Source organism: Haliotis cracherodii, unplaced genomic scaffold (assembly GCF_022045235.1).
Source record: "Haliotis cracherodii isolate W230 unplaced genomic scaffold, xgHalCrac1.p SCAF_5, whole genome shotgun sequence".
NCBI classification, from domain to species: Eukaryota; Metazoa; Mollusca; class Gastropoda; order Lepetellida; family Haliotidae; genus Haliotis; species Haliotis cracherodii.
In genome coordinates this window covers 54,727,892-54,741,954 of record NW_027266308.1, presented here as the reverse complement: position 1 = coordinate 54,741,954, position 14,063 = coordinate 54,727,892, and the positions used below count along the sequence as shown (strand labels likewise).

The 14,063-nt window shown below is 37.8% G+C and overlaps 1 protein-coding gene across 1 annotated transcript in view; it reads right to left on the bottom strand.

The window, feature by feature from the left end:
• Window positions 1-8,405: 8,405 nt before the first annotated feature.
• Window positions 8,406-14,063, bottom strand: part of LOC139442704 (serine/threonine-protein kinase Nek9-like) — a 34,363-nt gene continuing 28,705 nt past the window's right edge. The window contains exons 22-25 of the mRNA XM_071223585.1: window positions 11,455-11,651; window positions 10,472-10,642; window positions 9,518-9,592; window positions 8,406-8,493 (exon numbers count right to left, since the gene is read on the bottom strand). Coding sequence (XP_071079686.1) covers window positions 8,416-8,493; window positions 9,518-9,592; window positions 10,472-10,642; window positions 11,455-11,651 — 521 coding nt within the window. The 3' untranslated portion in view covers window positions 8,406-8,415. The remainder of the gene's footprint in view (window positions 8,494-9,517; window positions 9,593-10,471; window positions 10,643-11,454; window positions 11,652-14,063) is intronic.

Genomic DNA, 14,063 nt, shown 5'->3' with positions numbered 1-14,063 from the left:
TTAAGCTTTTTTTTCTGCAAGTACTTGATCACTGCACATGCCTCAACTTTGTCCACTTCCAAATGTGAAGACGATATGCTCCACAATAGTGACCATCTATTGTTTCGCAATATTCCAGCTGTTTAACAGCAGTTTGTAAATAATTGCGTCTGGACCAGACAACCCAGTGATTGACATGACAAGCATCGATCTAGTTTGTTTGTTCATTGTTTAACGCTGCACTGAGCAATATTCCAGCTATATGCAGAAGTCTGTAAATAATCGAGTCTGGGCCAGACAATCCAGTGATTGATGTCATGAGCATCATGAGCAATGACATGCACAAACCAGCGAGCTTGACCATCCGATCCCGTTAATTGCCTTTTATGGGTTGATTGTTGAACGCAACACTCAGTAATATTCCAGCTATATGACGGATCTTCACGGGTGGCTTTTGGTGTTAAGCCTTTTATTCTGCAAGTACTTGATCACTGCACATGCCTCAACTTTGTCCACTTTCCAATGTCCATAGGTAAAGACGATATGCTCCACAATAGTGACCACCTATTATTTAGCAATAGTCCAGCTGTATGACAGCTGTTTGTAAATATACACGTCTGGACCAGACAACCCAGTGATCGACATGGTGAGCATCGTTCTAAACAATGACATACAATGACTCAGCCATCAGTAGTGATTCAGCCATATTGATGTAGTTCAACAATACACAATACAAGTGTCATGCATCAAGAGAAAATAACTGACAATGCCAAGTTAAGAATACACTTTTATTAACAAAATTGTCTCATTGAGAAGTTTGTAAATATTACAAGTAATATGTTATTGCTAGTTCAGTATCTGTGCAACATCACATCTCTAAACAAATACTTCAAGTATCCTCTCTAAACAAATACTTCAAGTGTCAAATAAACTCGGGTCCAGTGCAAAGACACACCTAATACTGTCCTGTAAACAAATCACAGAAACAGAAAACAATATATAAGCAAGCAGTGGATTGTCACAAGCGTCAACAAAATGAGATCATTTACATTATTTAACTAAATGCATGGCGATGAAATTTGAAGTGTAAACAGAAACTCAACTACAAAACAACTATTGAGACTTCAGCATTGTTCATTATACAAAGGGGGCGATTTGGTAGCCCAGTGGTTAAAGCGTTCACTTGTCACGCCGAAGACCCGGCTTCGATTCCCGACATGGGTACTATATGTGAAGCCATTTCTGGTGTCCGCTGTGATATTGCTGGAATATTGCTAAAAGTGGCGTAAAACCATACTCTCACTCACTCACTCACTCACTCACTCACTATACAAAGTGGAGGAGCATTTTTTCATCAAGGCAATGCAACACATAGGAATTCCAAAAATCAACCATAATCAATAATCATAATAATAAATATGTACAAATAGTGCACAAAAATAAAATTGTCTTTTTCTAGGATAACAACAAATGTAACACAGTTCTCATGCAAAAGGGTTTCAAAATGGGTGCATGTTTAGGGAGGGTGTTTAATGAAATTGTAGTTCTCATCAAAGTGGACAGGTTTCTTAAGATAAGTGTCTTCTTCACTCTGTATATTAATACTAGCCATGAATAACGGACAAGTGAGTGATCAGGTTTCAGTCAGTAACATTCTGGCTATATTCTGTGAAGAATTAATCTGGACAGGGCAAACCATTTGTTACAGTTTGAACAGGACCTTGTGCTGTCTAGGTACTGTGACAGGTGAGGTGAGATGGGGTTTAATGTAGCATCCAAGATTATTGCACTTATATAGCAACGTGCATGTATGTGTGTGTGTTTGTCTGGCTGCTTGTACTAGTCCGGACTGATGCCGATTTATAGTGCTAGCTCACTGAGATACCATGCCGCAGTTAAACATGAATATCCCACTCAGACACAGTAAACCGACTCCAAGCCGACCAGTCCTTGTTTTAGCCCCTTAAAGCCGAGAGCCAGACAGGGTAACAACAAGTACCATCTTTTAACCTCTTTTTGTATGACGCGGCCTCGGATCGAACCCCGGACCTTCCGCTCTCCGGGCGGACGCTCTACCATTAGACCACGGAGGCGGTCGGTACAGTGACAAAATTCTGTAGCAGATGACTGTTATCACCTAGAATATTCAAAGTTTAGAGTCTGTACCTCCTGGCAAGTTCCTGCAAGGGATTGGTATGTCAAAGATATCCAAACCTATTCTGAATACCATAGTTCAAATGTAGGATAATTTACGACACAAAAATAGTTAGAAAATGTCTTTCAAAGCATTTGGAAATGGGGCATTTGTGAAGAAATAAAATAAATATGGTTTTCTAATAGGTTGTTTTTAAAATATCAAAAGAGATACAAATTTGAAAAGCGCCCCATGATCTCAGTGATACTTTTAACATGAACAGTGCAATAGCAGCAATGCAGGGACTTGATTATGGAAACCTCTTTGTCGCCTTCATTGAATATTTTCAAAAATAGCATGGACGGCATTAATATTCTTAACAGCTCTGTAGCTCACCTGCCTTGAATACAGTTAACATTGAGGTCTGTATACACAAAATAAGTTTATAAAATGACATTAAACAGCAGGAAAATCCATTCGGGTGACAGTGCAAGTAGGATTCACAAAGGTCGCCTCATACACTGCCAATAAAATCCCAATACATATTTATACATAATCAAATAATAAGAATAAATTTATACAAAAATATTTTATGGAATCTGAATTGAATAAGGAATGATAGATATGATGTAATTTGACATCCTGATTTACTCTCCGTCTGTACAGCATAGCAACTATCTATACAGAAGCTTACACTATAACAAATGTTTTAACTATTGTCACAAATTTAAACATGAATATTCCTTCACTTGGGATTTACAAGGGTTATTTTACGGGGTATATGAGACTGAAAGCCTTTAATAGCAAGGTATAAAAATGGGAGTCACAGAGAAGAGACAAATATTGAATACAGTACTCTACTACTGTGATGAAAGGTCATGCATACTCAGATAGTGAGTTTCCCAACTCAAATAAATCTAAAAGTGTCAGAGCTGTAAGTTCGTGAAGTGTGTATGGTATTTTTTTAAATGATCAGTTTTAAGTGGAACCAAATTATGAAACAGCAGCATTCATTCCTGAACATTTTCTGCATCCCAGTGGATGCACTATGTTATTGCATTTGTTTCCTATGTTTATGCATATAGGATACAGGGTTACAGTCCTGTAAATACCTGCCTTACACCTACAGGTGAGGTGAGGTGAAATAGGGTTTAACGTCGCGTCCAAGATTATTGCACTTACAGCTGCATCCCAAAAGTTTGTTCACTTCACTTTCTGAAAGTTTAAGTACTGTGTTTGAATACCTTAGATTATTTTATTTTCCAATCTATTGTTTTTGTAGATATGCATACTAACTTTATATGCAAATGTGACAAACTGAACCGAAATTTGCCAACTTTACATTTATATTTAGTTTTGTATTCACTTTCCAATATGTCACCTATCAGTCGTCAGAAGTACGGAGAGGATTGTATGAAGCATCAAAGGGTAAGTTAACATCTATTCTAACCAGTAATCTATGTAGCTAACCGTTGGCTTCTAATGATGTGTCTGACAGTATGATAATGAGTAAAAAGTGAACTTTAAATGCAGTTGAATTGGTTTTTCGATACAATGTGCTTTTTGCGAAAATAAAATCTGCCAAAATCAATGTTTTAGAGATAAGACTCTGCAAATCATTTCAACTTCTAGTTAATTATGTTATAATTGATTTGATTGAATTTGTAATGCAGGATGGCAGCGAGAAAGAGACGTAACCTGACTTTATATGAGAGGAGGCAAATTGTAACCATGAGAGATTTGGGGTTTCCATGGAAGACTGTGAAAAGAAGAATGAGAAGAGAATACGAATGTAGGGTGTCAATTAGAGGAATGATAAAACTCTATCAAAAGTACAAGACAACAGGCAGCGTTAACGACCGTGTAAGATCTGGCAGACCGAAATGTACTTCTGTACGAGAAGACAGAATAATCCGCAAAGCATGTCTAAGAGATAGGTATGCAACGCTCAACATTCTTCATGGAAAATTAAAGCAATCACTGGGTAGAACAATCAGTAGGATGACAATCTCAAGACGACTTATGCTCTTCGGTCTAAAATGCTATATGCCTTGCCGTAAACCCCTCTTGAATAAACGTCAACGTAAAAAGAGATTTGTATGGGCAAAACAGGTTCGACGTTTTGGTCTGCCACAGTGGAAGAAGGTGTTATTTTCGGATGAATCCATCTTCAGGTGTTTCAGTAATCGCAGACGTATGAAGGTTCGAAGATTTATTCATGAAAGATTCAGTAAACAATGTGTTCAGTCCACCGTCAAACACCCACCCCAGGTTCATGTTTGGGGGGTTATTTCACAAAATGGTCCAGGAATCCTCAAGAAAGTCCCCGGGACAGTGAATAGTGAACGCTATCAAAACTACATCATCAATGATATTGTAGAACATGGCAACTGTCTCATGTTTCCAGACAAGGGCTTCATATTTCAACATGACAACGCTCCAGCACACAATTCAAGATCTACCCAACATTTCCTGGCAAGAAAGGGAGTACAAGTATTACCATGGCCTGGGAACTCCCCAGACATGAATCCTATTGAAAATATCTGGGACTTGATCGGAAAACGTGTTGCCAAGGACATGCCAACATCGAGTGAGGAGCTCTGGAAGTCCGTCCAAAAACATTGGTTTTCCTTGCCAAAAGAGGTGTTCCAACGGTTATACCGATCCATGACTCAGAGAGTGAATGTAGTCGTCACTGCTAAAGGTGGACACACTCATTATTGAACGTACTGTCAGAATAAAATGATCAAATGATAAAAATGTTTGTTGTTTTCTCTGTATTCCACTCCAAAGTTGGTTGATTACAATATCTTACTGAGGTGAACAAACTTTTGGGATGCAGCTGTATATAGCGACGTGCATACACGTGTGTGTGTGTGTGTGTGTGTGGCTGCTTGTACTAGTCCGGACTGATGCCGATTTAGAGTGCTAGCTCACTGAGATACCATGCCACAGTTTAACATGAATACCCCACACAGACACAGTATACTGACTCTGAGCCGACCAGTCCTTGGTTTATCTCCTTAATGCCGAGCGCCAGACAGGGTAACAACAAGTACCATATTTTAACATCTTTTGGTATGACACGGCCGGGGATCGAACCCCGGACCTTCCGCTCTCCAGGTGGACGCTTTACCACTAGACCACGGAGGCGGTTACACCTACAGAATTAAGGCCATGATGTTCTCATATACAATGAATGAATATAAACCTATGTACAAGAAATACATGGCTATATTACATATCAAAGCCATCATACTCTAGTGAATCAGTTTGTAAGATACAAGTAGAGTATATATACATGCCTGTAGAACATATACACAGTGTATATACATGGCTGTAGAACATATACACAGTGTATATACATGGCTGTAGAACATATACACAGTATATATACATGTCTGTAGAACATATACACAGTGTATATACATGGCTGTAGAACATATACACAGTGTATATACATGGCTGTAGAACATATACACAGTGTATATACATGGTAGTAGAACATATACACAGTGTATATACATGGCTGTAGAACATATACACAGTGTATATACATGGTAGTAGAACATATACACAGTGTATATACATGGTAGTAGAACATATACACAGTGTATATACATGGCTGTAGAACATATACACAGTGTATATACATGGTAGTAGAACATATACACAGTGTATATACATGGTAGTAGAACATATACACAGTGTATATACATGGTAGTAGAACATATACACAGTGTATATACATGGCTGTAGAACATATACACAGTGTATATACATGGTAGTAGAACATATACACAGTGTATGTACATGGTAGTAGAACATATACACAGTGTATATACATGTCAGCAGAACATATACACAGTGTATATACATGGCTGTAGAACATATACACAGTGTATATACATGGCTGTAGAACATATACACAGTGTATATACATGGCTGTAGAACATATACACAGTGTATATACATGGCTGTAGAACATATACACAGTGTATATACATGGCTGTAGAACATATACACAGTGTATATACATGGCTGTAGAACATATACACAGTGTATATACATGGCTGTAGAACATATACACAGTGTATATACATGGCTGTAGAACATATACACAGTGTATACAAATGGCAGTAGAACATATACACAGTGTATATACATGTCTGTAAAACATATACACAGTATATATATATGTCTGTAGAACATATACACAGTGTATATACATGTCGGAGAACATATACACAGTGTATATATATGGTAGTAGAATATATACACAGTATATATACATGTCAGTAGAACATATACACAGTGTATATACATGTCAGTAGAACATATACACACTGTATATACATGGTAGTAGAACATATACACAGTGTATATATATGGTAGTAGAATATATACACAGTATATATACATGTCAGTAGAACATATACACAGTGTATATACATGTCAGTAGAACATATACACTGTGTATATATATATGGTAGTAGAACATATACACAGTATATATACATGTCAGTAGAACATATACACAGTGTATATACATGGCTGTAGAACATATACACAGTGTATATACATGGTAGTAGAACATATACACAGCGTATATATATGGTAGTAGAACATATACACAGTATATATACATGTCAGTAGAACATATACACAGTGTATATACATGTCAGTAGAACATATACACAGTGTATATATATGGTAGAAGAACATATACACAGTGTATATATATGGTAGTAGAACATAAACACAGTATATATACATGTCAGTAGAACATATACACAGTGTATATACATGGTAGTAGAACATATACACAGTATATATACATGTCAGTAGAACATATACACAGTATATATACATGTCAATAGAACATATACACAGTGTATATCCATGGCTGTAGAACATATACACAACATCTGTCACACCTATCAGCAGATTCCCCATGGTCCTATGTATGCAGGATACATGCTCTATCACAGACTTTCTGAGTTATCAAATTATGCCATTTTAAATTACAATAACAATAAGCATTACAATACAAAATCACACATTATCACATATGTCATATCACAGATATCACACAACCATCAAGTCACACAATTACCTATACATCATGATTTGCCATCTCAAACTTCCATACAGGAATAAATACCTCTAAAAGACAGTATGAAAGTTCAAGTATTTTCATCATTGTTTGGTATATGCACATCACACATGCACATGTAAATAAATACTATTTATAGGAAACACATACAGACAATTAAGGCCAGACTTTATTTATGGACTTATTTTAAAAACCTTGATTTGTTTCCTTCAAAAGGTTAAATGAATATTTTGCTGTGTGTTTCATTGTTAAACCTGCCTTAAACATTCTGTTTAAATAAAGGAGTTAAGGAGAGAGAATTACCTCCTTTCCAAAACTATGCTGACAATAGAGGTTCCTCTCTTAACGTCCCACCAACACATCAAGTAATCTGCATAAACTAGGACTAGGACGTGTTAGGCTTTGTCATCAAACCTCCATTGCATGTCCAATAATGCAAGGCTATTGTGTAGAATAGTGGATTTACATGCTATTGAAACGAAAATCACCTCTGGTTACTATCATCTAAGGTATTAAGCTACAGATAGTGCTGCACTCAAGACATATCTTATTTGTGTATGCGTTCCCCACAGGGTGAAATACAGGAACACCATGCTACCAGAGGGCAGTCCACAGCTACATACAAGCTACCATGGGCCTCCTGAGTTCCCCAATCTGGACAATACAGGATCACCATGCTACACAAGGATACGTAGGCACACCATGCTGCACAATGACATACAGGAACACCATGCTACACAATGACATGTAGAACACCATGCTGCACAGTGACATGTAGGAACACCATGCTGCACAATGGCATGTAGGAACACCATGCTACACAATGGCATACAGGAACACCATGCTACACAATGGCATACAGGAACACCATGCTGCACAATGACATGTAGGAACACCATGCTGCACAGTGACATGTAGGAACACCATGCTACACAATGGCATACAGGAACACCATGCTGCACAATGACATGTAGGAACACCATGCTACACAATGACATGTAGGAACACCATGCTGCACAATGACATGTAGGAACACCATGCTGCACAATGGCATGTAGGAACACCATGCTGCACAATGGCATGTAGGAACACCATGGTGGACAATGACATGTAGGAACACCATGCTGCACAATGGCATGTAGGAACACCATGCTGCACAATGACATTCTACGGCTGGATACAGCTATCAAGATGTTCTGGGTTTCTCTGGGTCCAGCATCAGTGTCTTTATCTGCTCTTGCTGATCACTCACTAGTCTCCACAACTGAAATAAACAATTGAACATGTCAGACACCACACTATAGCTAGTTCATTATGGAATGCAGTGGATATATCGGGTCAGATTATTCCTATTTCCTGCTATACCTGACTTCCTCGACCTGTCAGTAAAGGCATGAAATAAACCAGAGGTACAGAAGCTCACCTTTACTAACTGACATAAAGTGATATTAAATTTCTGCATGTACATGTTCACATAAATGATGAATACACACATATTTTTTTATAATTTAGTAAAAAAAACTTTCCAAAACTTATCCCTGATAATTTCACTTAAGCATTCTTGCAACCTTGATCTTTACAAAAGCTTCAACCAAAGTCAATACAATTTGAGACCATGACTAAAATGCCATGAATGCCTAGTTAAATGACTATCCTCTAAAACAATCTCAAGTCATTTAGTGGGGCCATAAGCTGTTTGTATGATTATTTCAGTGAACTTGACCTTCAAAGCCATCCTATCATATGCAACAAAGCCTCCTTTTTCAGACACATACCATTGCAGCCATTTTAATTTCTTCAAATTAAAACCATATTTCAGAGTGTAAATGCAATGACCATCCTCCAAAGGTCTGAAAGCAACATGTCCAATAGGTCTACAGGAGAAGGGGCTAGCATGAAATCTATATTCTTCACTGTTATGTGCAGTGACCATGGACATTTTGAATTTTTAAAAATGAAAAGAATACTATTTTGTTATATTGATATGTACAGTAGACTTGAAGATGAAAAGTATCTTACTTCAGTGATAATGGGACAGATGGACAGTTCATGAGCTTAGGTCACTTCGACAATGTCAAGGTCAGTTAAAATGTCCTACTTGTTGGGTTAAAGTGATCCATACATAGGTCTAGAAGTCACAGTGCCCACCGGAAATGTGACTTGTGTTTGTGATAGTATAGAGAGATCTAGGGTTGCCGTATCACAGTGAGGAGATTGGGTGCCCAAGGAAAATTAAAATTTCTGCGACAAATGACCATTAATAGCATGTTTGTTAAATAATATCATACCTTCTTATTTTCAGCTTCTAGATGTTGTATTCTTGCTTGTAGATGACCTACATCCTGACTACTTGTTTCATGTTCCTGGATGATAAATAATCACAGTACATCAGAGACAATAATCCCAGAGCTCCAGATAAGCTGCGTATCTGTGTGAAATACGCATCAGAAATGCAGAAATACGCAGTAAAATATAATCCAAGCGTATCAAATACGCAACGAACATTACAGATACGCTACAAAAATATAATTTGTGCGTATCATCAAAATATTGTGAAGTAACCCTGCGTATTCGATTACCAAAACTTATTTTGAAATTATAAACGGTCAACCTTGCCAAACTCCACGATGACAGTCACATCATGATCATTTGCCATCACACTTTCGTGTGGAAGTATCGTGGTATTTTTGAGTCCTATAAAGCTCTCGAACCCACACGACACCAGTTTGCAGGGACTAGATGAATAGTGTTTTTAAATATTTAACTTAAATACCCACATGTGTAAAAACTAGTGGGTAACAGAAATTTGAATACGCAGATAGAATTACTGTTACCCAATGATTTTCAAATGCATGGGTAAAATACCCACAACACCAAAAGCTTATCTGGAGCTCTGAATCCACATTGTAATGGTACAATGATATGCATTCAACCAAGTCATCGAGTCTGATCACCCAATCCATTTTTGCCTCTTATGACAAGCACTGTCTTCAAGTCCCAGCCACACTTGGCCGTGCACTGTTTGCCATAAGTCATGCAAGAATCTGATAACTGTGGGTTTGAAGATTTAACCTGATTTGCCCTAGTTAGGATTCATGAGTTGTCAGCCCAATTGTCTCAGGTTTCATGAAAGTGGTAAATGTTTTTGAACAGAAACACTTTGAGTTTTCCACCCACGAAAGGCTGACATTCAGTGATAGAACTGAAATACTGTTCAAACTAGAAATATTGTGGATACTCACACTTGTCTGAGCTGTTGTGTCTGATATCTGCTGTGAAACCATGGGTACATCTGGCATCTGTAGTCGGAGGGACGGATGACCACTTGATCCACTGGCTAGCTGGCCGGAGCCTCCGATGTCCGGACTTGGGGTGCAGGATGGGATAGGTATCACTTCAGCATCATTCAACTCCTGCAGAACAAATGTGTGGGCTGAGGTGAGGTGAGGTGAGGTGAGGTGAGGTGAGATGAAGTGCTGAGCGCCTTGCAAGGGGTACTGTACATATTCTATAATATTTTCTACTTGAACATTTTGAGTATAACTGTGACACATACACTCTCTCAATGTGACACAAACGTGTAAATGTCACAGGCACGCACGCAAGCAAGCACACACACACGCACGCACTCAATGTCACACAAACACGGACTCAATGTCACACACGCACTCAACATCACGCATAGTATTCTTAAAAGTTAAATGCTACTTATTCAATTTTAATTATATTGTTAACATGGTAAGTGTTTGTTTGTTTGTTTGTTGTTTAACACCACACTCAGCAATATTCCAATCCAGTGATTGACATCATGAGCATCGATCCACCCAATTAGGATATGATGACATGCATCAACCAAGTCAGCGAGTCTGACCACCCGATCCTTTTCGTTGCCTCTTACGACAAGCAAAGTCGCCTTTTACGGCAAGCATGGGTTGCTGAAGACCTAATCTACCCCGGATCTTCACAGGTCACGCGGTAAGTGTCTTCCCAATATGCTTCTATAGTGAAGTGTGAACTTGGCGCTGTATATAATGATAGTAATGCACCATAGAAGCCAATCTAACACCGTTCTTTTTTTCATTTGGAAAGTTAGACATTTTGATTATCTATAACAATTACACAATCTTAGAAAAAATTGAATATATTTGTAATTGAATAAAGATGAGCGGCCATTATTTATTACAGAAGTGAAGACTTAAAGGAAGGCTACATGACATCCCCTCACCGCTTCCAGCCAGGGTGGCACGGAGCTGTTGGTCAGTGCCGCTGTGTGCTGAGCTGACTCGGGAGGAGTGCTGGGTTTCCCCGAGTCGAGACACAGCGCAGGGACATAGGGGCTGCTGGGGATCACCGCGGGACTGGCAATGTCATCATCCACAAAGGCACTGTCCTCCGGGACAGTCTCCCCATGGATACATTCGACTGAGGACAAACAGCAGGGGGATATCATCAGGGGGAACATTTATGAATATGAAATATTATAAGTGATTCAAACACTTCAATTACTGAGTGGGAAATATCATGAACACAAATACAAATGTTCAAGTCTAACAAAAATATTAAGCATCAATTTTTAAATCATAGCAATACAAACATGACATGGGCTCTGAAATGAGAATATTTGCATTATTTGTTTCTCAACCCTACATATCTTTGTTCACCATACAATTGTGTTTCTCAATCCCGTATATCTTTGTTAACCATACAATTGTGTACATATGTGTTTCTTTACCATGCATATGTGTTTCTCAATCAAACACACGTGTTTCTCAACCATACACATTTCTCAACCATATATATGTGTTTCTCAACTAAACACATGTTTCTCAACCATACACAGTTTTTTCAACCATACATGTGCTTCTCAACCACACGTTTCTCAACCATGTACATGTTTCTCTACCAAACACATGTGTTTCTCAATCAAACACGTTTCTCAAACATACATATGTGTTTCTCAACCATACACATGTTTCTCAACTATATACATGTTTCTCAACCAAACATACATCTCTCAACAATACATGTTTCTCAACTAAACACATGTTTCTCAACCATACACAGTTTTTTCAACCATACATGTGCTTCTCAACCACACGTTTCTCAACCATGTACATGTTTCTCTACCAAACACATGTGTTTCTCAATCAAACACGTTTCTCAAACATACATATGTGTTTCTCAACCATACACATGTTTCTCAACTATATACATGTTTCTCAACCAAACATACATCTCTCAACAATACATGTTTCTCAACCATGCATATCTTTCTCAATCATACATGTTTTTCAACCACACACGTTTCTCAATGATACATGTGTTTCTCAATGATACATATGTTTCTCAATGATACATATGTTTCTCAATGATACACGTTTCTCAATGATACACATGTTTCTCAATGATACATATGTTTCTCAATGCTACATATATGATTCTCAATGATACACATGTTTCTCAATGATACATGTTTCTCAATGATACATATGTTTCTCAATGATACACATGTTTCTCAATGATACATATGTGTTTCTCAATGATACACATGTTTCTCAATGATACATATGTTTCTCAATGATACATATATGTTTCTCAATGATACATATGTTTCTCAATGATACACATGTTTCTCAATGATACATATATGTTTCTCAATGATACACGTTTCTCAATGATACATGTGTTTCTCAATGATACACATGTTTCTCAATGATACATATATGTTTCTCAATGATACACATGTTTCTCAATGATACATATGTTTCTCAATGATACATATGTTTCTCAATGATACACATGTTTCTCAATGATACATATATGTTTCTCAATGATACACATGTTTCTCAATGATACATATGTGTTTCTCAACCAAGCATATATGTATGTATTAATCATATATGTACATATGAATAACTAGCACTCCTTATGTTTTACGCAGACATTTTGATAGTTAAACCCCATAGTCTTGTACCCACCCTCGTCAGGAGGCCTGCCTACCAGATGATTGTTGTTGGGACCATCAATACGTAACTACAGGAACATTGCCATGTACCCATGATTTACCAATCTGAACCAAATTACTGTGAAATACAGTTCCCAGATTAACAGGGTTTGCTAAATAGTATTGAACCCTGGAATTCTCTCAGTACAATTAGACTATGGACATACTGGAGACACTACATGAGGACTGTCAGTAACCTATTCACACTTGACATGACGCTACTAGACACATGGAATACACAACACTCTCAATGTGGTTATTTATATGCGATGCCTAAGGCAAAACTTGAATTCCTATCATGCTAACTTGGGCCATGTTGGATGTTTGATATTCCTGACACAGTGATCAGAAGCGGCATTACCTAGGTCACAGTGTACCAACGTACCAACGAGGAAGGTGATTTTAGATTACGCTGAAATGGAAAACAGAATTGTTCCTTGGCAAACAGTTTTGAAAAAATAATGACGGCAGAATTTTGTTACTTTCGATGTCAAAGAGTTAACTGGTGTTCTTGACACTATATTTTGAGAGAGATTTTGTGAATTAACAACCTTGAAAAGTATTGCAGTTAGGAGAGAGTGGGGCTCTGGTGACACAGTCATTTAAAGACTGCAATTGGCTGTGTGGAATTATGTCCCATAGGAATGTCAGGATTCAGTGATCATGGATTCGACTCCCAGATTCTGTGTTTTCAACAGTGGATCATGGCACAGCTGTGGGCCACAACTCTGTATAGGGAACTGCTTTGTGTAGCCACTAGGCCTCAGAACATCAAATTTCTACATTTTGTGTCACATCACAATAAACAAACTATCCACCAAACATATTAA